The 18,324-nt window shown below is 50.0% G+C and overlaps 3 protein-coding genes across 3 annotated transcripts in view; all 3 read left to right on the top strand.

Annotated features, from left to right (window-relative positions):
* The first annotated feature begins 6 nt into the window (after positions 1-6).
* LOC133547955 (uncharacterized) lies at positions 7-5,929 on the top strand. The gene is made up of 5 exons (XM_061893421.1): positions 7-2,245; positions 2,333-2,955; positions 3,734-3,849; positions 5,186-5,248; positions 5,650-5,929. The coding sequence occupies exons 2-5, from the start codon at positions 2,428-2,430 to the stop codon at positions 5,927-5,929; spliced, it is 987 nt and encodes a 328-aa protein (XP_061749405.1). The 5' UTR covers positions 7-2,245; positions 2,333-2,427.
* On the top strand, positions 5,523-12,389 carry LOC133547954 (uncharacterized). Its single transcript, XM_061893420.1, has 5 exons — positions 5,523-8,705; positions 8,793-9,415; positions 10,194-10,309; positions 11,646-11,708; positions 12,110-12,389. The coding sequence occupies exons 2-5, from the start codon at positions 8,888-8,890 to the stop codon at positions 12,387-12,389; spliced, it is 987 nt and encodes a 328-aa protein (XP_061749404.1). The 5' UTR covers positions 5,523-8,705; positions 8,793-8,887.
* Positions 11,983-18,324, top strand: part of LOC133547953 (uncharacterized) — a 6,867-nt gene continuing 525 nt past the window's right edge. The window contains exons 1-4 of the mRNA XM_061893419.1: positions 11,983-15,165; positions 15,253-15,875; positions 16,654-16,769; positions 18,106-18,168. Of these exons, the coding sequence (XP_061749403.1) occupies positions 15,348-15,875; positions 16,654-16,769; positions 18,106-18,168 (707 nt within the window). The 5' untranslated portion in view covers positions 11,983-15,165; positions 15,253-15,347. The remainder of the gene's footprint in view (positions 15,166-15,252; positions 15,876-16,653; positions 16,770-18,105; positions 18,169-18,324) is intronic.

The raw sequence follows: 18,324 nt of genomic DNA, 5'->3' as shown, positions 1-18,324 counted from the left end.
GTGAGTGGAGGGGAAGTCTGGACCTTTGTATGTGGTGGTGTCCAAGAAATCCACCGACATGGGGCTGGTGGTGGACTTGATAGTGATACTGGGGTTGTGAGTATTGAGGGTGTGGCGGAACACCTCAAACTCCTCTACGGAGTGGGCCCATACCCCCCAGATATCATCGAGGTACCGTAAGTAATGCAGGGGCTTGATCGGGCACGCTGCGAGGGCGGAGGTCTCCCATTCCGCCATAAAAATATTGGCGTATGCCGGGGCAAATTTCTTCCCCATGGCTGTCCCTTTAATCTGGAGGAAGAACTTCCCATTAAATTCGAAGTCGTTCCTCCTTAAATTTATGTCGAGCAGCTGCAGGAGTTCTTTGTCCGGCCTGCTAATGTCTCGATATTTGCCAAATATATTTTTTACGGCTTGGATGCCCTGTTCAATGTCTATGTTTGTGTATAAACTGTCTATATCAATTGTGAACAGAATGGCCTCTTGGGGAATGGTCAGATTTTTAATTTTTTCTATAAAATCATATGTGTCTTTCAAATAACTATTGTGTTTGATGGAAAGTGGCGTTAAATAAAAATCAATAAATTCTGCCGTCCTGTAGGTTTCGCTCCCACAGTCGGAAACTATGGGCCTGCCCGGGGGTATGACATGGGGCTGGCTCCATTTGTGGGGTTCCTTGTGGATTTTGGGGAGTAAATAAAACCTACGAGGACGGGGATCCGATTCGCCCAGGAGGTAAGTAAACTGTTTATGATTGATGAATCTTTTATTTAATAAATTTTTAATGATTTTTTCCACCATAGGGATTGTGTCAAGATAAATGGGTGCGGCCAACGGGGAGTAGTAGGTGGTGTCGTTCAGTTGTCTGGTGCCCTCCCAGACATACTGAGACCTGTCAAAGATGACCACAGCGCTTCCTTTGTCTGCCGGTTTGATAACAATGTTATTGTTATTTTTCAGACTCTGAAGGGCCTCAGTTTCGTCACGCGTGAGGTTGGGCGTAATGGCGAGGGCGCAACCCGATAGGAGCGATGGATGCTCGTCCGCTAGGACCAGTGTGTGGACCTCTGGAGGTAGCAGACCGGGTGAGGGCTCCCACTCGGACCGGGCGGTGAAAGGTCGCGGACCGAGGGACCCTTGCTTTTCATAGAACACCGCGAGTTTGACACCCCTGTGGTATTCTTGTAAGTCAAACTTCATTTGGTGGTGCCACTCAGGACTAAGGTTGGTGGATGGGACGAACGTGAGGCCTTTATTGAGGAGGGAGCGCTGTGAGGAGGTAAGTGTGAAATGTTTTGCCAAATTTACAATGTTTTTGTTTGTGTTTGTGGTGGTGTTGTTTGTGCTTGTGTCACCCCCCCGACAGGTCGGGTTTTTGGGGATGCCATGTTTAAATGGTGAAGCCAGTGCTTCAGCATGTTTTTGGCCGTTTCCTCGGTCCAGTGAAGGTTGTCCCTCCCCGTAGCAAACTTCTCACTGGTGAGTGCCGGAATGAAATTATAGTTTTTTTGAATATAAGTATTAATTTTGTGGAGGTTATCTTTATGTTCCTGGGGCAGGGCTTCTGAGAAGTTAATGATGGGGATGGAAATGTCGGCGTTCGGGAACACCGTTTTGGCCACCTTTAGGGCCCTTTGGATTTGTTTAAAGGTGGTGGCCTTCGGGTTTTGTTCCTTGTTATTGAGGCCGAACGATAACACCACCATTTCCACTTCGACACTAATCTTTGTTTTTTCTAGGATGGCCTCTGCGTGGCGGAAGTTGGCACCTGGATAGCTGTCCATCTGAAGGTCCTGGAGACGGACAGGTGGAAGACGACTAATATTGGAGTCGCCAATCACCAGGACCTTCTTATCCACAGACAGGTGCCAATCAACCAACTTGCGCGTTGTACTGATGTGTCTAGTGGGGCCCCTGCGCGGACTGATAGGTGTGGCTAATTGTGTCGTGTCTGTATCCTCTGTCGGCTGAGAGGCCGAAGCGACCGCTCTAGGCCCCTTCCGGATTCCCGAAAAAAATTGGGACCAGCTTGGACCCGCTTCGGGAACCGGCGTGCGTGGAGGAGGAGTGTCCACGAGGGGCACGTCCGGAAGAGGCGCGTCCGGGAGGGGCGCGTCCAGGAGGGAGGAAGTCGGCGAGGATGGTCCCGGTAGGCCAGAACCTAGTTGAGACCAACTGGGGGGCGTGTCAGGGGGCAGCTGGGACCACCCTGGAGGCCCCTCAGGGGATGACGCCGGCTGCTCAGGTAAGTAGTTGGAAGTGTCTGGTTGGCCAGACGTCACCTGTGCATTGTCCGCCACATGGACTACAACTGATGTATTTTGTTCCCCAGGTGGCGGTGGCGCGTCCGAGACCGCAGGAGGGACCCTGACTTCGGTCTCGACCTGCGGATGCGGCCTGGGTGGCGGGACCAGGGGAGCCTCGACAATGGAGTTGTCGGGAGGACTGCTGCATGGCTCCTGGGGTCGTGTCATTCTCTGGGGCCTGGATGGTGCCGCAGCCAGAGAAGAAGGCGACAAAACCGGGAAGGGGACCGGGGTGACCGGTCCCCTAGGACCCGGAACCGGCTCCACCACAGGGGACCAGTCCCCGACCACGGGGTCGGTCATGGTGGACGCCGTGGCTCGCACAGGAGCGTGCAGGGTTGGAACCGGCAGGGGCAGCGGCAGCGGCAGCGGCAGCGGCAGCGGCAGCGGCGGCTGCACTACCTCCATCACCACTCGGGTGCTGGAAGGATCCAAGCGGACTGGTGACCCCGTCTGCTGGGATCGTGACGGACTACCCCCCTCGTCCACGCCACGAACGTCCACACAGATGGAGATCACCAGACCCTCAGCCAGCCGCAGTGTCTCGGTGGTCAACCTGCGTCCCAGGTGTGTCCTGGTCCAAGCTGAGGCCACCTGGAATGGTTCCTTCCAATTTTGCCCAATAAAAGCACTCAATTTGTTGATTTCCGTCTGCAGCGCTTTTTTATAATGTTCTCTTAGTATTTGTACAGTTTTTTGTGCCCAATTGTGTGCATTGTCTTTTATTAGGGCTTCTGTATCAGGGTTGGTGACCGCTGGCCTGATTCCGGTCGTCAAGGTGAGTTCCATATTAGTAATAGTTTGTGGTTGGATATCTCTATCCACATTATTTTGGTGGTGTATTATTTTAATGATGTTATAGATGATTTTAGCTTTGATGCTAAAATCACTATCCTGATTGTCAGGATGAATTTCCCTGGTGGGACGTGTTGTGTTTACATTCCTGTTTATATTCGGGCGTTGACCCCGTCCAAATCCAGGTTTGTCCGCTCTAAAAGTCCTCCTGGGATTGGGAGGCTCATAGTGTGCAGGTCGGAAATTAACCCTGTTTTTTTGGGGTCTATTGTGTGCAGGATGTTGGAAATATTGAGGTTTGTGGCCTCTGAAAAAATTGTTTTTATTTTTTTGGAATGTATTCTGTTGATTTTCCCACCGTGGGGCACCATAACGCTGGCCACGCCGGCCGCTGTTACTCCTGTCGCGAGAGGCGTTGCCCTGGCGACGTGTGTTGTTGGTGGAGTAAACATGGCGGCGTGTGTTGCGTGTGGGGTAATCGCGGCGACGTGCGTCGCGTGTAGGGTAGTCCCGGCGACGTGCGTCGCGTGTGGGGTAGTCCCGACCACGTACGTCACGTCTCTCACGCGATCGGTTGCCGTAGCGACGCGTGTCGCTGCGGAGGCGCGTCCGCTCGTCCTCCTCCTCTGCAGGATAGCCACGCAGCACCTCCGCGTAGCTCCTGCGAGGCGGTTGTTGACGACGGTCCGCAAAATGATAATCTTCGTCATCATAGCGGCCGTATTGAGGTTGAGGACGAGGGGGCGGGGTGATCTCGCGCCGCGATCGCTGTTTACGTCCGCGAGGACGGACGAGGACCCATTCCTCGTCATGCCACGCCGCCATTTTTCGACAACCGAACGTGATATTAAATGTAAAATAGGTATTATGTGTAAAAATATAATAGGAATGAAGGTAGGTAGGTAGAAAGAAAAAATAAATTGATAGAGAAGAAATAAAATGGAAAGACTCCGGCGCGCTTGAGTGACGTCACGTCAGCGCAAACCGGATGTCCTTCGAAAAAAACCACAGAAGAAGAAGACCAGCTTCTTCGAAGAAAAAAGAATATAAAGAAAATAAACAACTAAGGGCGGTGCTATGCAGCACGATAAAAGACTCCAAGGTAAGGAGTGGAATAAATTAAATTAAATAATTAAGGTGTATAAACTGAACGTAAAAGAGCGAATTGTCGACGGACTTTTCGCCTCGTGGGAAAAGTTCCGCACGGTGACAAACAAAAAGAGAGAGGGAGGGTAGAGGAAAGATAGTAAAAAGGTGAAAAATAATGTATTGCAAGTCTCTGATAATGCAACGTTTCGGCACGAATGTGCCTTCTTCAGGCTGAGACTTGTCTAAATGTAAAATAGGAAATAAAAGCGTCGGCTAGTGTGCAATGAGAGAGATGTTGCTCGTTCGATGGTTGGCTGTAGACTGAGGCTGATTGGCTGCTGAGAGTGAGGTGGAGTCGTAGCTGGCGAAAAATAAACAAAAAAGTTTTAAGCGATGCAAACTGCTCAGCTAAAATCATCCATGCAGCAATAATTGGCACCCAGTGACAGCATTGACCATGTATATGGTATATTTTCTTATTATTGTTAATAGTGAATAAAGAAATAGAATAAAATAAAATTAAATAGGCAAAAATAGGAAATAATAAGATAAAAATAAAGAAAATTCACTATTAATTTGCACAATAAAACTGAGCCGAGAAAAACAGTAATTGTGACTCCAAATGGAGTTCAAACAAGTCCAAAAGATTTTTTTGGAGAAATTTTTTAGGTTTTTTAGTATTTTTTTGTATTTTTGTTAGGTTTTTTGATTTTTTTGAAGATTTTAAGTATTTTTGTATTTTTTTGGTATTTTTTCAGGTCGTTGGAGTACACGGACATCCGGAGCACTCCCTGCGCCGGGTACGTCCGTGTAGCTAGGTCCATGACCCTGTAACCAAGGTAAGTATTTTAGTATTGTTTCTGTGTCTTTTTGCAGTCGTTGGAGTAAAGGACAACGTCCGTTTACCCCAGGTGAGAGACATGACAATAAAGGTAAGTATTTTTGATGTTGTTATCATATGTTCTTTCTTTGATTTTGTTGTTGTTTTTTTACAGGTACTCGTGGGAAGACCAGGACCTCCGGGGCATCCCCTACGCCAGAGACGTCCGGATTCCCAGGTAAGTAGTAAGGTAAGTATTATTACCAGAAATGATGTGTATATTTTGGTACGGATGAGAGGTGGAACCAGGAGGGTCCCCAATGTGCGGAGCGCGAGCCGTGTGTGGACCAGAGGCACAGGCGGGTTAGGGTTGGGGTTGGGGTTGGGGTTGGGGTTAGGGTTAGAGTTAGGAGTTAGGGTTAGGTATAAAGAGAAGGAGAGATGGGTAGGTGTTAGGTGTAAAGAAAAGAGAGATGGGTAGGTTTTAGGAGTGAAAAAGGAGAGTGGTTAGGGTTAGGGTAAGGGGTGGGGGAAGGGCGATAAAAGAGTGTAAAAAAGAATATAAGAGGGGTGTGCACGGTCCGTCTATGGCCCAGCGGGCTCGCACTCACGCCTCATTGAGGCCCCCCGGATGTCTAGTACCCAATTTGGTCATCCACAGGCGTTCGGCGTGTCGCCGTTGGCCTGCACTCCATTTGGAGTCGTGCTGGATGACACAAACCCGGACAGAAGCCCACCCGTGCCGGAGGAAGTGTTGCACCAGGTGGGTGGTGGTGTTCTTCTGTCGAGTAATGTTGTGTCTATGTTGGTGGAAACGGGTGGCGATGGTGTTTCCCGTCTCCCCAACATACAGGGCGTGGCAACGCTGGCATCGGATGACGTAAACGCAGTTTTTTGTGCGTGCGTCCCCCCTGCATAGGGGTCGGAAGACCCTCCCGTTGTGGCGGTTAAGTAGCCACGGGATGTGTCTGAAGGGGACGCTGCTCCGAGTCGGGGGAGGATCTCTCGTGGAGGGGACCCGAGCCCTGACCAGCAGATCGCACAGGTTGGGATTCTTACGGTATGCTGACACCAAATAATGTTTTTGGAGCCTGCCACTATTATCCACAAAGTCTTTAAAGTTTTGTTTGACTCTTCTAGCTACCTGTACCGCCGCAGGTGAGAAGGTCGTGATCAGGGGGATCATGGACTCACCAGGGGGAGGCTTCTTGGGGTCCAAGAAGCACCTGAACTGTCTCCTGAGGAAGGATCTCGAATATCCCCTCTTCCTCAGGGCCGTGAACAGGGCTCCCGTGGCCGTGACGAAGTCCTCCCGCCTGGTGCAGATCCGGTGGAATCTTAGCAGCTGGGACTTGACCAGTCCCGCGTAGGTATGTCGGGGGTGGAAACTGGTCTTGTGGAGGAGGGCGTGGGTGTCAGTCTGTTTGAAATAAACCTTTATGTCCAGATTGTGAGTGGAGGGGAAGTCTGGACCTTTGTATGTGGTGGTGTCCAAGAAATCCACCGACATGGGGCTGGTGGTGGACTTGATAGTGATACTGGGGTTGTGAGTATTGAGGGTGTGGCGGAACACCTCAAACTCCTCTACGGAGTGGGCCCATACCCCCCAGATATCATCGAGGTACCGTAAGTAATGCAGGGGCTTGATCGGGCACGCTGCGAGGGCGGAGGTCTCCCATTCCGCCATAAAAATATTGGCGTATGCCGGGGCAAATTTCTTCCCCATGGCTGTCCCTTTAATCTGGAGGAAGAACTTCCCATTAAATTCGAAGTCGTTCCTCCTTAAATTTATGTCGAGCAGCTGCAGGAGTTCTTTGTCCGGCCTGCTAATGTCTCGATATTTGCCAAATATATTTTTTACGGCTTGGATGCCCTGTTCAATGTCTATGTTTGTGTATAAACTGTCTATATCAATTGTGAACAGAATGGCCTCTTGGGGAATGGTCAGATTTTTAATTTTTTCTATAAAATCATATGTGTCTTTCAAATAACTATTGTGTTTGATGGAAAGTGGCGTTAAATAAAAATCAATAAATTCTGCCGTCCTGTAGGTTTCGCTCCCACAGTCGGAAACTATGGGCCTGCCCGGGGGTATGACATGGGGCTGGCTCCATTTGTGGGGTTCCTTGTGGATTTTGGGGAGTAAATAAAACCTACGAGGACGGGGATCCGATTCGCCCAGGAGGTAAGTAAACTGTTTATGATTGATGAATCTTTTATTTAATAAATTTTTAATGATTTTTTCCACCATAGGGATTGTGTCAAGATAAATGGGTGCGGCCAACGGGGAGTAGTAGGTGGTGTCGTTCAGTTGTCTGGTGCCCTCCCAGACATACTGAGACCTGTCAAAGATGACCACAGCGCTTCCTTTGTCTGCCGGTTTGATAACAATGTTATTGTTATTTTTCAGACTCTGAAGGGCCTCAGTTTCGTCACGCGTGAGGTTGGGCGTAATGGCGAGGGCGCAACCCGATAGGAGCGATGGATGCTCGTCCGCTAGGACCAGTGTGTGGACCTCTGGAGGTAGCAGACCGGGTGAGGGCTCCCACTCGGACCGGGCGGTGAAAGGTCGCGGACCGAGGGACCCTTGCTTTTCATAGAACACCGCGAGTTTGACACCCCTGTGGTATTCTTGTAAGTCAAACTTCATTTGGTGGTGCCACTCAGGACTAAGGTTGGTGGATGGGACGAACGTGAGGCCTTTATTGAGGAGGGAGCGCTGTGAGGAGGTAAGTGTGAAATGTTTTGCCAAATTTACAATGTTTTTGTTTGTGTTTGTGGTGGTGTTGTTTGTGCTTGTGTCACCCCCCCGACAGGTCGGGTTTTTGGGGATGCCATGTTTAAATGGTGAAGCCAGTGCTTCAGCATGTTTTTGGCCGTTTCCTCGGTCCAGTGAAGGTTGTCCCTCCCCGTAGCAAACTTCTCACTGGTGAGTGCCGGAATGAAATTATAGTTTTTTTGAATATAAGTATTAATTTTGTGGAGGTTATCTTTATGTTCCTGGGGCAGGGCTTCTGAGAAGTTAATGATGGGGATGGAAATGTCGGCGTTCGGGAACACCGTTTTGGCCACCTTTAGGGCCCTTTGGATTTGTTTAAAGGTGGTGGCCTTCGGGTTTTGTTCCTTGTTATTGAGGCCGAACGATAACACCACCATTTCCACTTCGACACTAATCTTTGTTTTTTCTAGGATGGCCTCTGCGTGGCGGAAGTTGGCACCTGGATAGCTGTCCATCTGAAGGTCCTGGAGACGGACAGGTGGAAGACGACTAATATTGGAGTCGCCAATCACCAGGACCTTCTTATCCACAGACAGGTGCCAATCAACCAACTTGCGCGTTGTACTGATGTGTCTAGTGGGGCCCCTGCGCGGACTGATAGGTGTGGCTAATTGTGTCGTGTCTGTATCCTCTGTCGGCTGAGAGGCCGAAGCGACCGCTCTAGGCCCCTTCCGGATTCCCGAAAAAAATTGGGACCAGCTTGGACCCGCTTCGGGAACCGGCGTGCGTGGAGGAGGAGTGTCCACGAGGGGCACGTCCGGAAGAGGCGCGTCCGGGAGGGGCGCGTCCAGGAGGGAGGAAGTCGGCGAGGATGGTCCCGGTAGGCCAGAACCTAGTTGAGACCAACTGGGGGGCGTGTCAGGGGGCAGCTGGGACCACCCTGGAGGCCCCTCAGGGGATGACGCCGGCTGCTCAGGTAAGTAGTTGGAAGTGTCTGGTTGGCCAGACGTCACCTGTGCATTGTCCGCCACATGGACTACAACTGATGTATTTTGTTCCCCAGGTGGCGGTGGCGCGTCCGAGACCGCAGGAGGGACCCTGACTTCGGTCTCGACCTGCGGATGCGGCCTGGGTGGCGGGACCAGGGGAGCCTCGACAATGGAGTTGTCGGGAGGACTGCTGCATGGCTCCTGGGGTCGTGTCATTCTCTGGGGCCTGGATGGTGCCGCAGCCAGAGAAGAAGGCGACAAAACCGGGAAGGGGACCGGGGTGACCGGTCCCCTAGGACCCGGAACCGGCTCCACCACAGGGGACCAGTCCCCGACCACGGGGTCGGTCATGGTGGACGCCGTGGCTCGCACAGGAGCGTGCAGGGTTGGAACCGGCAGGGGCAGCGGCAGCGGCAGCGGCAGCGGCAGCGGCAGCGGCGGCTGCACTACCTCCATCACCACTCGGGTGCTGGAAGGATCCAAGCGGACTGGTGACCCCGTCTGCTGGGATCGTGACGGACTACCCCCCTCGTCCACGCCACGAACGTCCACACAGATGGAGATCACCAGACCCTCAGCCAGCCGCAGTGTCTCGGTGGTCAACCTGCGTCCCAGGTGTGTCCTGGTCCAAGCTGAGGCCACCTGGAATGGTTCCTTCCAATTTTGCCCAATAAAAGCACTCAATTTGTTGATTTCCGTCTGCAGCGCTTTTTTATAATGTTCTCTTAGTATTTGTACAGTTTTTTGTGCCCAATTGTGTGCATTGTCTTTTATTAGGGCTTCTGTATCAGGGTTGGTGACCGCTGGCCTGATTCCGGTCGTCAAGGTGAGTTCCATATTAGTAATAGTTTGTGGTTGGATATCTCTATCCACATTATTTTGGTGGTGTATTATTTTAATGATGTTATAGATGATTTTAGCTTTGATGCTAAAATCACTATCCTGATTGTCAGGATGAATTTCCCTGGTGGGACGTGTTGTGTTTACATTCCTGTTTATATTCGGGCGTTGACCCCGTCCAAATCCAGGTTTGTCCGCTCTAAAAGTCCTCCTGGGATTGGGAGGCTCATAGTGTGCAGGTCGGAAATTAACCCTGTTTTTTTGGGGTCTATTGTGTGCAGGATGTTGGAAATATTGAGGTTTGTGGCCTCTGAAAAAATTGTTTTTATTTTTTTGGAATGTATTCTGTTGATTTTCCCACCGTGGGGCACCATAACGCTGGCCACGCCGGCCGCTGTTACTCCTGTCGCGAGAGGCGTTGCCCTGGCGACGTGTGTTGTTGGTGGAGTAAACATGGCGGCGTGTGTTGCGTGTGGGGTAATCGCGGCGACGTGCGTCGCGTGTAGGGTAGTCCCGGCGACGTGCGTCGCGTGTGGGGTAGTCCCGACCACGTACGTCACGTCTCTCACGCGATCGGTTGCCGTAGCGACGCGTGTCGCTGCGGAGGCGCGTCCGCTCGTCCTCCTCCTCTGCAGGATAGCCACGCAGCACCTCCGCGTAGCTCCTGCGAGGCGGTTGTTGACGACGGTCCGCAAAATGATAATCTTCGTCATCATAGCGGCCGTATTGAGGTTGAGGACGAGGGGGCGGGGTGATCTCGCGCCGCGATCGCTGTTTACGTCCGCGAGGACGGACGAGGACCCATTCCTCGTCATGCCACGCCGCCATTTTTCGACAACCGAACGTGATATTAAATGTAAAATAGGTATTATGTGTAAAAATATAATAGGAATGAAGGTAGGTAGGTAGAAAGAAAAAATAAATTGATAGAGAAGAAATAAAATGGAAAGACTCCGGCGCGCTTGAGTGACGTCACGTCAGCGCAAACCGGATGTCCTTCGAAAAAAACCACAGAAGAAGAAGACCAGCTTCTTCGAAGAAAAAAGAATATAAAGAAAATAAACAACTAAGGGCGGTGCTATGCAGCACGATAAAAGACTCCAAGGTAAGGAGTGGAATAAATTAAATTAAATAATTAAGGTGTATAAACTGAACGTAAAAGAGCGAATTGTCGACGGACTTTTCGCCTCGTGGGAAAAGTTCCGCACGGTGACAAACAAAAAGAGAGAGGGAGGGTAGAGGAAAGATAGTAAAAAGGTGAAAAATAATGTATTGCAAGTCTCTGATAATGCAACGTTTCGGCACGAATGTGCCTTCTTCAGGCTGAGACTTGTCTAAATGTAAAATAGGAAATAAAAGCGTCGGCTAGTGTGCAATGAGAGAGATGTTGCTCGTTCGATGGTTGGCTGTAGACTGAGGCTGATTGGCTGCTGAGAGTGAGGTGGAGTCGTAGCTGGCGAAAAATAAACAAAAAAGTTTTAAGCGATGCAAACTGCTCAGCTAAAATCATCCATGCAGCAATAATTGGCACCCAGTGACAGCATTGACCATGTATATGGTATATTTTCTTATTATTGTTAATAGTGAATAAAGAAATAGAATAAAATAAAATTAAATAGGCAAAAATAGGAAATAATAAGATAAAAATAAAGAAAATTCACTATTAATTTGCACAATAAAACTGAGCCGAGAAAAACAGTAATTGTGACTCCAAATGGAGTTCAAACAAGTCCAAAAGATTTTTTTGGAGAAATTTTTTAGGTTTTTTAGTATTTTTTTGTATTTTTGTTAGGTTTTTTGATTTTTTTGAAGATTTTAAGTATTTTTGTATTTTTTTGGTATTTTTTCAGGTCGTTGGAGTACACGGACATCCGGAGCACTCCCTGCGCCGGGTACGTCCGTGTAGCTAGGTCCATGACCCTGTAACCAAGGTAAGTATTTTAGTATTGTTTCTGTGTCTTTTTGCAGTCGTTGGAGTAAAGGACAACGTCCGTTTACCCCAGGTGAGAGACATGACAATAAAGGTAAGTATTTTTGATGTTGTTATCATATGTTCTTTCTTTGATTTTGTTGTTGTTTTTTTACAGGTACTCGTGGGAAGACCAGGACCTCCGGGGCATCCCCTACGCCAGAGACGTCCGGATTCCCAGGTAAGTAGTAAGGTAAGTATTATTACCAGAAATGATGTGTATATTTTGGTACGGATGAGAGGTGGAACCAGGAGGGTCCCCAATGTGCGGAGCGCGAGCCGTGTGTGGACCAGAGGCACAGGCGGGTTAGGGTTGGGGTTGGGGTTGGGGTTGGGGTTAGGGTTAGAGTTAGGAGTTAGGGTTAGGTATAAAGAGAAGGAGAGATGGGTAGGTGTTAGGTGTAAAGAAAAGAGAGATGGGTAGGTTTTAGGAGTGAAAAAGGAGAGTGGTTAGGGTTAGGGTAAGGGGTGGGGGAAGGGCGATAAAAGAGTGTAAAAAAGAATATAAGAGGGGTGTGCACGGTCCGTCTATGGCCCAGCGGGCTCGCACTCACGCCTCATTGAGGCCCCCCGGATGTCTAGTACCCAATTTGGTCATCCACAGGCGTTCGGCGTGTCGCCGTTGGCCTGCACTCCATTTGGAGTCGTGCTGGATGACACAAACCCGGACAGAAGCCCACCCGTGCCGGAGGAAGTGTTGCACCAGGTGGGTGGTGGTGTTCTTCTGTCGAGTAATGTTGTGTCTATGTTGGTGGAAACGGGTGGCGATGGTGTTTCCCGTCTCCCCAACATACAGGGCGTGGCAACGCTGGCATCGGATGACGTAAACGCAGTTTTTTGTGCGTGCGTCCCCCCTGCATAGGGGTCGGAAGACCCTCCCGTTGTGGCGGTTAAGTAGCCACGGGATGTGTCTGAAGGGGACGCTGCTCCGAGTCGGGGGAGGATCTCTCGTGGAGGGGACCCGAGCCCTGACCAGCAGATCGCACAGGTTGGGATTCTTACGGTATGCTGACACCAAATAATGTTTTTGGAGCCTGCCACTATTATCCACAAAGTCTTTAAAGTTTTGTTTGACTCTTCTAGCTACCTGTACCGCCGCAGGTGAGAAGGTCGTGATCAGGGGGATCATGGACTCACCAGGGGGAGGCTTCTTGGGGTCCAAGAAGCACCTGAACTGTCTCCTGAGGAAGGATCTCGAATATCCCCTCTTCCTCAGGGCCGTGAACAGGGCTCCCGTGGCCGTGACGAAGTCCTCCCGCCTGGTGCAGATCCGGTGGAATCTTAGCAGCTGGGACTTGACCAGTCCCGCGTAGGTATGTCGGGGGTGGAAACTGGTCTTGTGGAGGAGGGCGTGGGTGTCAGTCTGTTTGAAATAAACCTTTATGTCCAGATTGTGAGTGGAGGGGAAGTCTGGACCTTTGTATGTGGTGGTGTCCAAGAAATCCACCGACATGGGGCTGGTGGTGGACTTGATAGTGATACTGGGGTTGTGAGTATTGAGGGTGTGGCGGAACACCTCAAACTCCTCTACGGAGTGGGCCCATACCCCCCAGATATCATCGAGGTACCGTAAGTAATGCAGGGGCTTGATCGGGCACGCTGCGAGGGCGGAGGTCTCCCATTCCGCCATAAAAATATTGGCGTATGCCGGGGCAAATTTCTTCCCCATGGCTGTCCCTTTAATCTGGAGGAAGAACTTCCCATTAAATTCGAAGTCGTTCCTCCTTAAATTTATGTCGAGCAGCTGCAGGAGTTCTTTGTCCGGCCTGCTAATGTCTCGATATTTGCCAAATATATTTTTTACGGCTTGGATGCCCTGTTCAATGTCTATGTTTGTGTATAAACTGTCTATATCAATTGTGAACAGAATGGCCTCTTGGGGAATGGTCAGATTTTTAATTTTTTCTATAAAATCATATGTGTCTTTCAAATAACTATTGTGTTTGATGGAAAGTGGCGTTAAATAAAAATCAATAAATTCTGCCGTCCTGTAGGTTTCGCTCCCACAGTCGGAAACTATGGGCCTGCCCGGGGGTATGACATGGGGCTGGCTCCATTTGTGGGGTTCCTTGTGGATTTTGGGGAGTAAATAAAACCTACGAGGACGGGGATCCGATTCGCCCAGGAGGTAAGTAAACTGTTTATGATTGATGAATCTTTTATTTAATAAATTTTTAATGATTTTTTCCACCATAGGGATTGTGTCAAGATAAATGGGTGCGGCCAACGGGGAGTAGTAGGTGGTGTCGTTCAGTTGTCTGGTGCCCTCCCAGACATACTGAGACCTGTCAAAGATGACCACAGCGCTTCCTTTGTCTGCCGGTTTGATAACAATGTTATTGTTATTTTTCAGACTCTGAAGGGCCTCAGTTTCGTCACGCGTGAGGTTGGGCGTAATGGCGAGGGCGCAACCCGATAGGAGCGATGGATGCTCGTCCGCTAGGACCAGTGTGTGGACCTCTGGAGGTAGCAGACCGGGTGAGGGCTCCCACTCGGACCGGGCGGTGAAAGGTCGCGGACCGAGGGACCCTTGCTTTTCATAGAACACCGCGAGTTTGACACCCCTGTGGTATTCTTGTAAGTCAAACTTCATTTGGTGGTGCCACTCAGGACTAAGGTTGGTGGATGGGACGAACGTGAGGCCTTTATTGAGGAGGGAGCGCTGTGAGGAGGTAAGTGTGAAATGTTTTGCCAAATTTACAATGTTTTTGTTTGTGTTTGTGGTGGTGTTGTTTGTGCTTGTGTCACCCCCCCGACAGGTCGGGTTTTTGGGGATGCCATGTTTAAATGGTGAAGCCAGTGCTTCAGCATGTTTTTGGCCGTTTCCTCGGTCCAGTGAAGGTTGTCCCTCCCCGTAGCAAACTTCTCACTGGTGAGTGCCGGAATGAAATTATAGTTTTTTTGAATATAAGTATTAATTTTGTGGAGGTTATCTTTATGTTCCTGGGGCAGGGCTTCTGAGAAGTTAATGATGGGGATGGAAATGTCGGCGTTCGGGAACACCGTTTTGGCCACCTTTAGGGCCCTTTGGATTTGTTTAAAGGTGGTGGCCTTCGGGTTTTGTTCCTTGTTATTGAGGCCGAACGATAACACCACCATTTCCACTTCGACACTAATCTTTGTTTTTTCTAGGATGGCCTCTGCGTGGCGGAAGTTGGCACCTGGATAGCTGTCCATCTGAAGGTCCTGGAGACGGACAGGTGGAAGACGACTAATATTGGAGTCGCCAATCACCAGGACCTTCTTATCCACAGACAGGTGCCAATCAACCAACTTGCGCGTTGTACTGATGTGTCTAGTGGGGCCCCTGCGCGGACTGATAGGTGTGGCTAATTGTGTCGTGTCTGTATCCTCTGTCGGCTGAGAGGCCGAAGCGACCGCTCTAGGCCCCTTCCGGATTCCCGAAAAAAATTGGGACCAGCTTGGACCCGCTTCGGGAACCGGCGTGCGTGGAGGAGGAGTGTCCACGAGGGGCACGTCCGGAAGAGGCGCGTCCGGGAGGGGCGCGTCCAGGAGGGAGGAAGTCGGCGAGGATGGTCCCGGTAGGCCAGAACCTAGTTGAGACCAACTGGGGGGCGTGTCAGGGGGCAGCTGGGACCACCCTGGAGGCCCCTCAGGGGATGACGCCGGCTGCTCAGGTAAGTAGTTGGAAGTGTCTGGTTGGCCAGACGTCACCTGTGCATTGTCCGCCACATGGACTACAACTGATGTATTTTGTTCCCCAGGTGGCGGTGGCGCGTCCGAGACCGCAGGAGGGACCCTGACTTCGGTCTCGACCTGCGGATGCGGCCTGGGTGGCGGGACCAGGGGAGCCTCGACAATGGAGTTGTCGGGAGGACTGCTGCATGGCTCCTGGGGTCGTGTCATTCTCTGGGGCCTGGATGGTGCCGCAGCCAGAGAAGAAGGCGACAAAACCGGGAAGGGGACCGGGGTGACCGGTCCCCTAGGACCCGGAACCGGCTCCACCACAGGGGACCAGTCCCCGACCACGGGGTCGGTCATGGTGGACGCCGTGGCTCGCACAGGAGCGTGCAGGGTTGGAACCGGCAGGGGCAGCGGCAGCGGCAGCGGCAGCGGCAGCGGCAGCGGCGGCTGCACTACCTCCATCACCACTCGGGTGCTGGAAGGATCCAAGCGGACTGGTGACCCCGTCTGCTGGGATCGTGACGGACTACCCCCCTCGTCCACGCCACGAACGTCCACACAGATGGAGATCACCAGACCCTCAGCCAGCCGCAGTGTCTCGGTGGTCAACCTGCGTCCCAGGTGTGTCCTGGTCCAAGCTGAGGCCACCTGGAATGGTTCCTTCCAATTTTGCCCAATAAAAGCACTCAATTTGTTGATTTCCGTCTGCAGCGCTTTTTTATAATGTTCTCTTAGTATTTGTACAGTTTTTTGTGCCCAATTGTGTGCATTGTCTTTTATTAGGGCTTCTGTATCAGGGTTGGTGACCGCTGGCCTGATTCCGGTCGTCAAGGTGAGTTCCATATTAGTAATAGTTTGTGGTTGGATATCTCTATCCACATTATTTTGGTGGTGTATTATTTTAATGATGTTATAGATGATTTTAGCTTTGATGCTAAAATCACTATCCTGATTGTCAGGATGAATTTCCCTGGTGGGACGTGTTGTGTTTACATTCCTGTTTATATTCGGGCGTTGACCCCGTCCAAATCCAGGTTTGTCCGCTCTAAAAGTCCTCCTGGGATTGGGAGGCTCATAGTGTGCAGGTCGGAAATTAACCCTGTTTTTTTGGGGTCTATTGTGTGCAGGATGTTGGAAATATTGAGGTTTGTGGCCTCTGAAAAAATTGTTTTTATTTTTTTGGAATGTATTCTGTTGATTTTCCCACCGTGGGGCACCATAACGCTGGCCACGCCGGCCGCTGTTACTCCTGTCGCGAGAGGCGTTGCCCTGGCGACGTGTGTTGTTGGTGGAGTAAACATGGCGGCGTGTGTTGCGTGTGGGGTAATCGCGGCGACGTGCGTCGCGTGTAGGGTAGTCCCGGCGACGTGCGTCGCGTGTGGGGTAGTCCCGACCACGTACGTCACGTCTCTCACGCGATCGGTTGCCGTAGCGACGCGTGTCGCTGCGGAGGCGCGTCCGCTCGTCCTCCTCCTCTGCAGGATAGCCACGCAGCACCTCCGCGTAGCTCCTGCGAGGCGGTTGTTGACGACGGTCCGCAAAATGATAATCTTCGTCATCATAGCGGCCGTATTGAGGTTGAGGACGAGGGGGCGGGGTGATCTCGCGCCGCGATCGCTGTTTACGTCCGCGAGGACGGACGAGGACCCATTCCTCGTCATGCCACGCCGCCATTTTTCGACAACCGAACGTGATATTAAATGTAAAATAGGTATTATGTGTAAAAATATAATAGGAATGAAGGTAGGTAGGTAGAAAGAAAAAATAAATTGATAGAGAAGAAATAAAATGGAAAGACTCCGGCGCGCTTGAGTGACGTCACGTCAGCGCAAACCGGATGTCCTTCGAAAAAAACCACAGAAGAAGAAGACCAGCTTCTTCGAAGAAAAAAGAATATAAAGAAAATAAACAACTAAGGGCGGTGCTATGCAGCACGATAAAAGACTCCAAGGTAAGGAGTGGAATAAATTAAATTAAATAATTAAGGTGTATAAACTGAACGTAAAAGAGCGAATTGTCGACGGACTTTTCGCCTCGTGGGAAAAGTTCCGCACGGTGACAAACAAAAAGAGAGAGGGAGGGTAGAGGAAAGATAGTAAAAAGGTGAAAAATAATGTATTGCAAGTCTCTGATAATGCAACGTTTCGGCACGAATGTGCCTTCTTCAGGCTGAGACTTGTCTAAATGTAAAATAGGAAATAAAAGCGTCGGCTAGTGTGCAATGAGAGAGATGTTGCTCGTTCGATGGTTGGCTGTAGACTGAGGCTGATTGGCTGCTGAGAGTGAGGTGGAGTCGTAGCTGGCGAAAAATAAACAAAAAAGTTTTAAGCGATGCAAACTGCTCAGCTAAAATCATCCATGCAGCAATAATTGGCACCCAGTGACAGCATTGACCATGTATATGGTATATTTTCTTATTATTGTTAATAGTGAATAAAGAAATAGAATAAAATAAAATTAAATAGGCAAAAATAGGAAATAATAAGATAAAAATAAAGAAAATTCACTATTAATTTGCACAATAAAACTGAGCCGAGAAAAACAGTAATTGTGACTCCAAATGGAGTTCAAACAAGTCCAAAAGATTTTTTTGGAGAAATTTTTTAGGTTTTTTAGTATTTTTTTGTATTTTTGTTAGGTTTTTTGATTTTTTTGAAGATTTTAAGTATTTTTGTATTTTTTTGGTATTTTTTCAGGTCGTTGGAGTACACGGACATCCGGAGCACTCCCTGCGCCGGGTACGTCCGTGTAGCTAGGTCCATGACCCTGTAACCAAGGTAAGTATTTTAGTATTGTTTCTGTGTCTTTTTGCAGTCGTTGGAGTAAAGGACAACGTCCGTTTACCCCAGGTGAGAGACATGACAATAAAGGTAAGTATTTTTGATGTTGTTATCATATGTTCTTTCTTTGATTTTGTTGTTGTTTTTTTACAGGTACTCGTGGGAAGACCAGGACCTCCGGGGCATCCCCTACGCCAGAGACGTCCGGATTCCCAGGTAAGTAGTAAGGTAAGTATTATTACCAGAAATGATGTGTATATTTTGGTACGGATGAGAGGTGGAACCAGGAGGGTCCCCAATGTGCGGAGCGCGAGCCGTGTGTGGACCAGAGGCACAGGCGGGTTAGGGTTGGGGTTGGGGTTGGGGTTGGGG

This window comes from Nerophis ophidion, unplaced genomic scaffold (genome assembly GCF_033978795.1).
Source record: "Nerophis ophidion isolate RoL-2023_Sa unplaced genomic scaffold, RoL_Noph_v1.0 HiC_scaffold_293, whole genome shotgun sequence".
NCBI lineage: Eukaryota > Metazoa > Chordata > Actinopteri > Syngnathiformes > Syngnathidae > Nerophis > Nerophis ophidion.
The sequence above is the reverse complement of the archived record's forward strand: the minus strand, read 5'-3'. Positions and strand labels throughout refer to the sequence as shown.

Coding starts and splice junctions, on each gene's coding strand:
- LOC133547955 (XM_061893421.1), top strand. CDS start 2,428: ATGGAGTTGTCGGGAGGACTGCTGCATGGCTCCTGGGGTCGTGTCATT. Junction 3,850..5,185: donor GTTGAGGACGAGGGGGCGGG/GTGATCTCGCGC, acceptor GTTTTTTTACAG/GTACTCGTGGGAAGACCAGG. Junction 5,249..5,649: donor AGAGACGTCCGGATTCCCAG/GTAAGTAGTAAG, acceptor CCGGATGTCTAG/TACCCAATTTGGTCATCCAC.
- LOC133547954 (XM_061893420.1), top strand. CDS start 8,888: ATGGAGTTGTCGGGAGGACTGCTGCATGGCTCCTGGGGTCGTGTCATT. Junction 10,310..11,645: donor GTTGAGGACGAGGGGGCGGG/GTGATCTCGCGC, acceptor GTTTTTTTACAG/GTACTCGTGGGAAGACCAGG. Junction 11,709..12,109: donor AGAGACGTCCGGATTCCCAG/GTAAGTAGTAAG, acceptor CCGGATGTCTAG/TACCCAATTTGGTCATCCAC.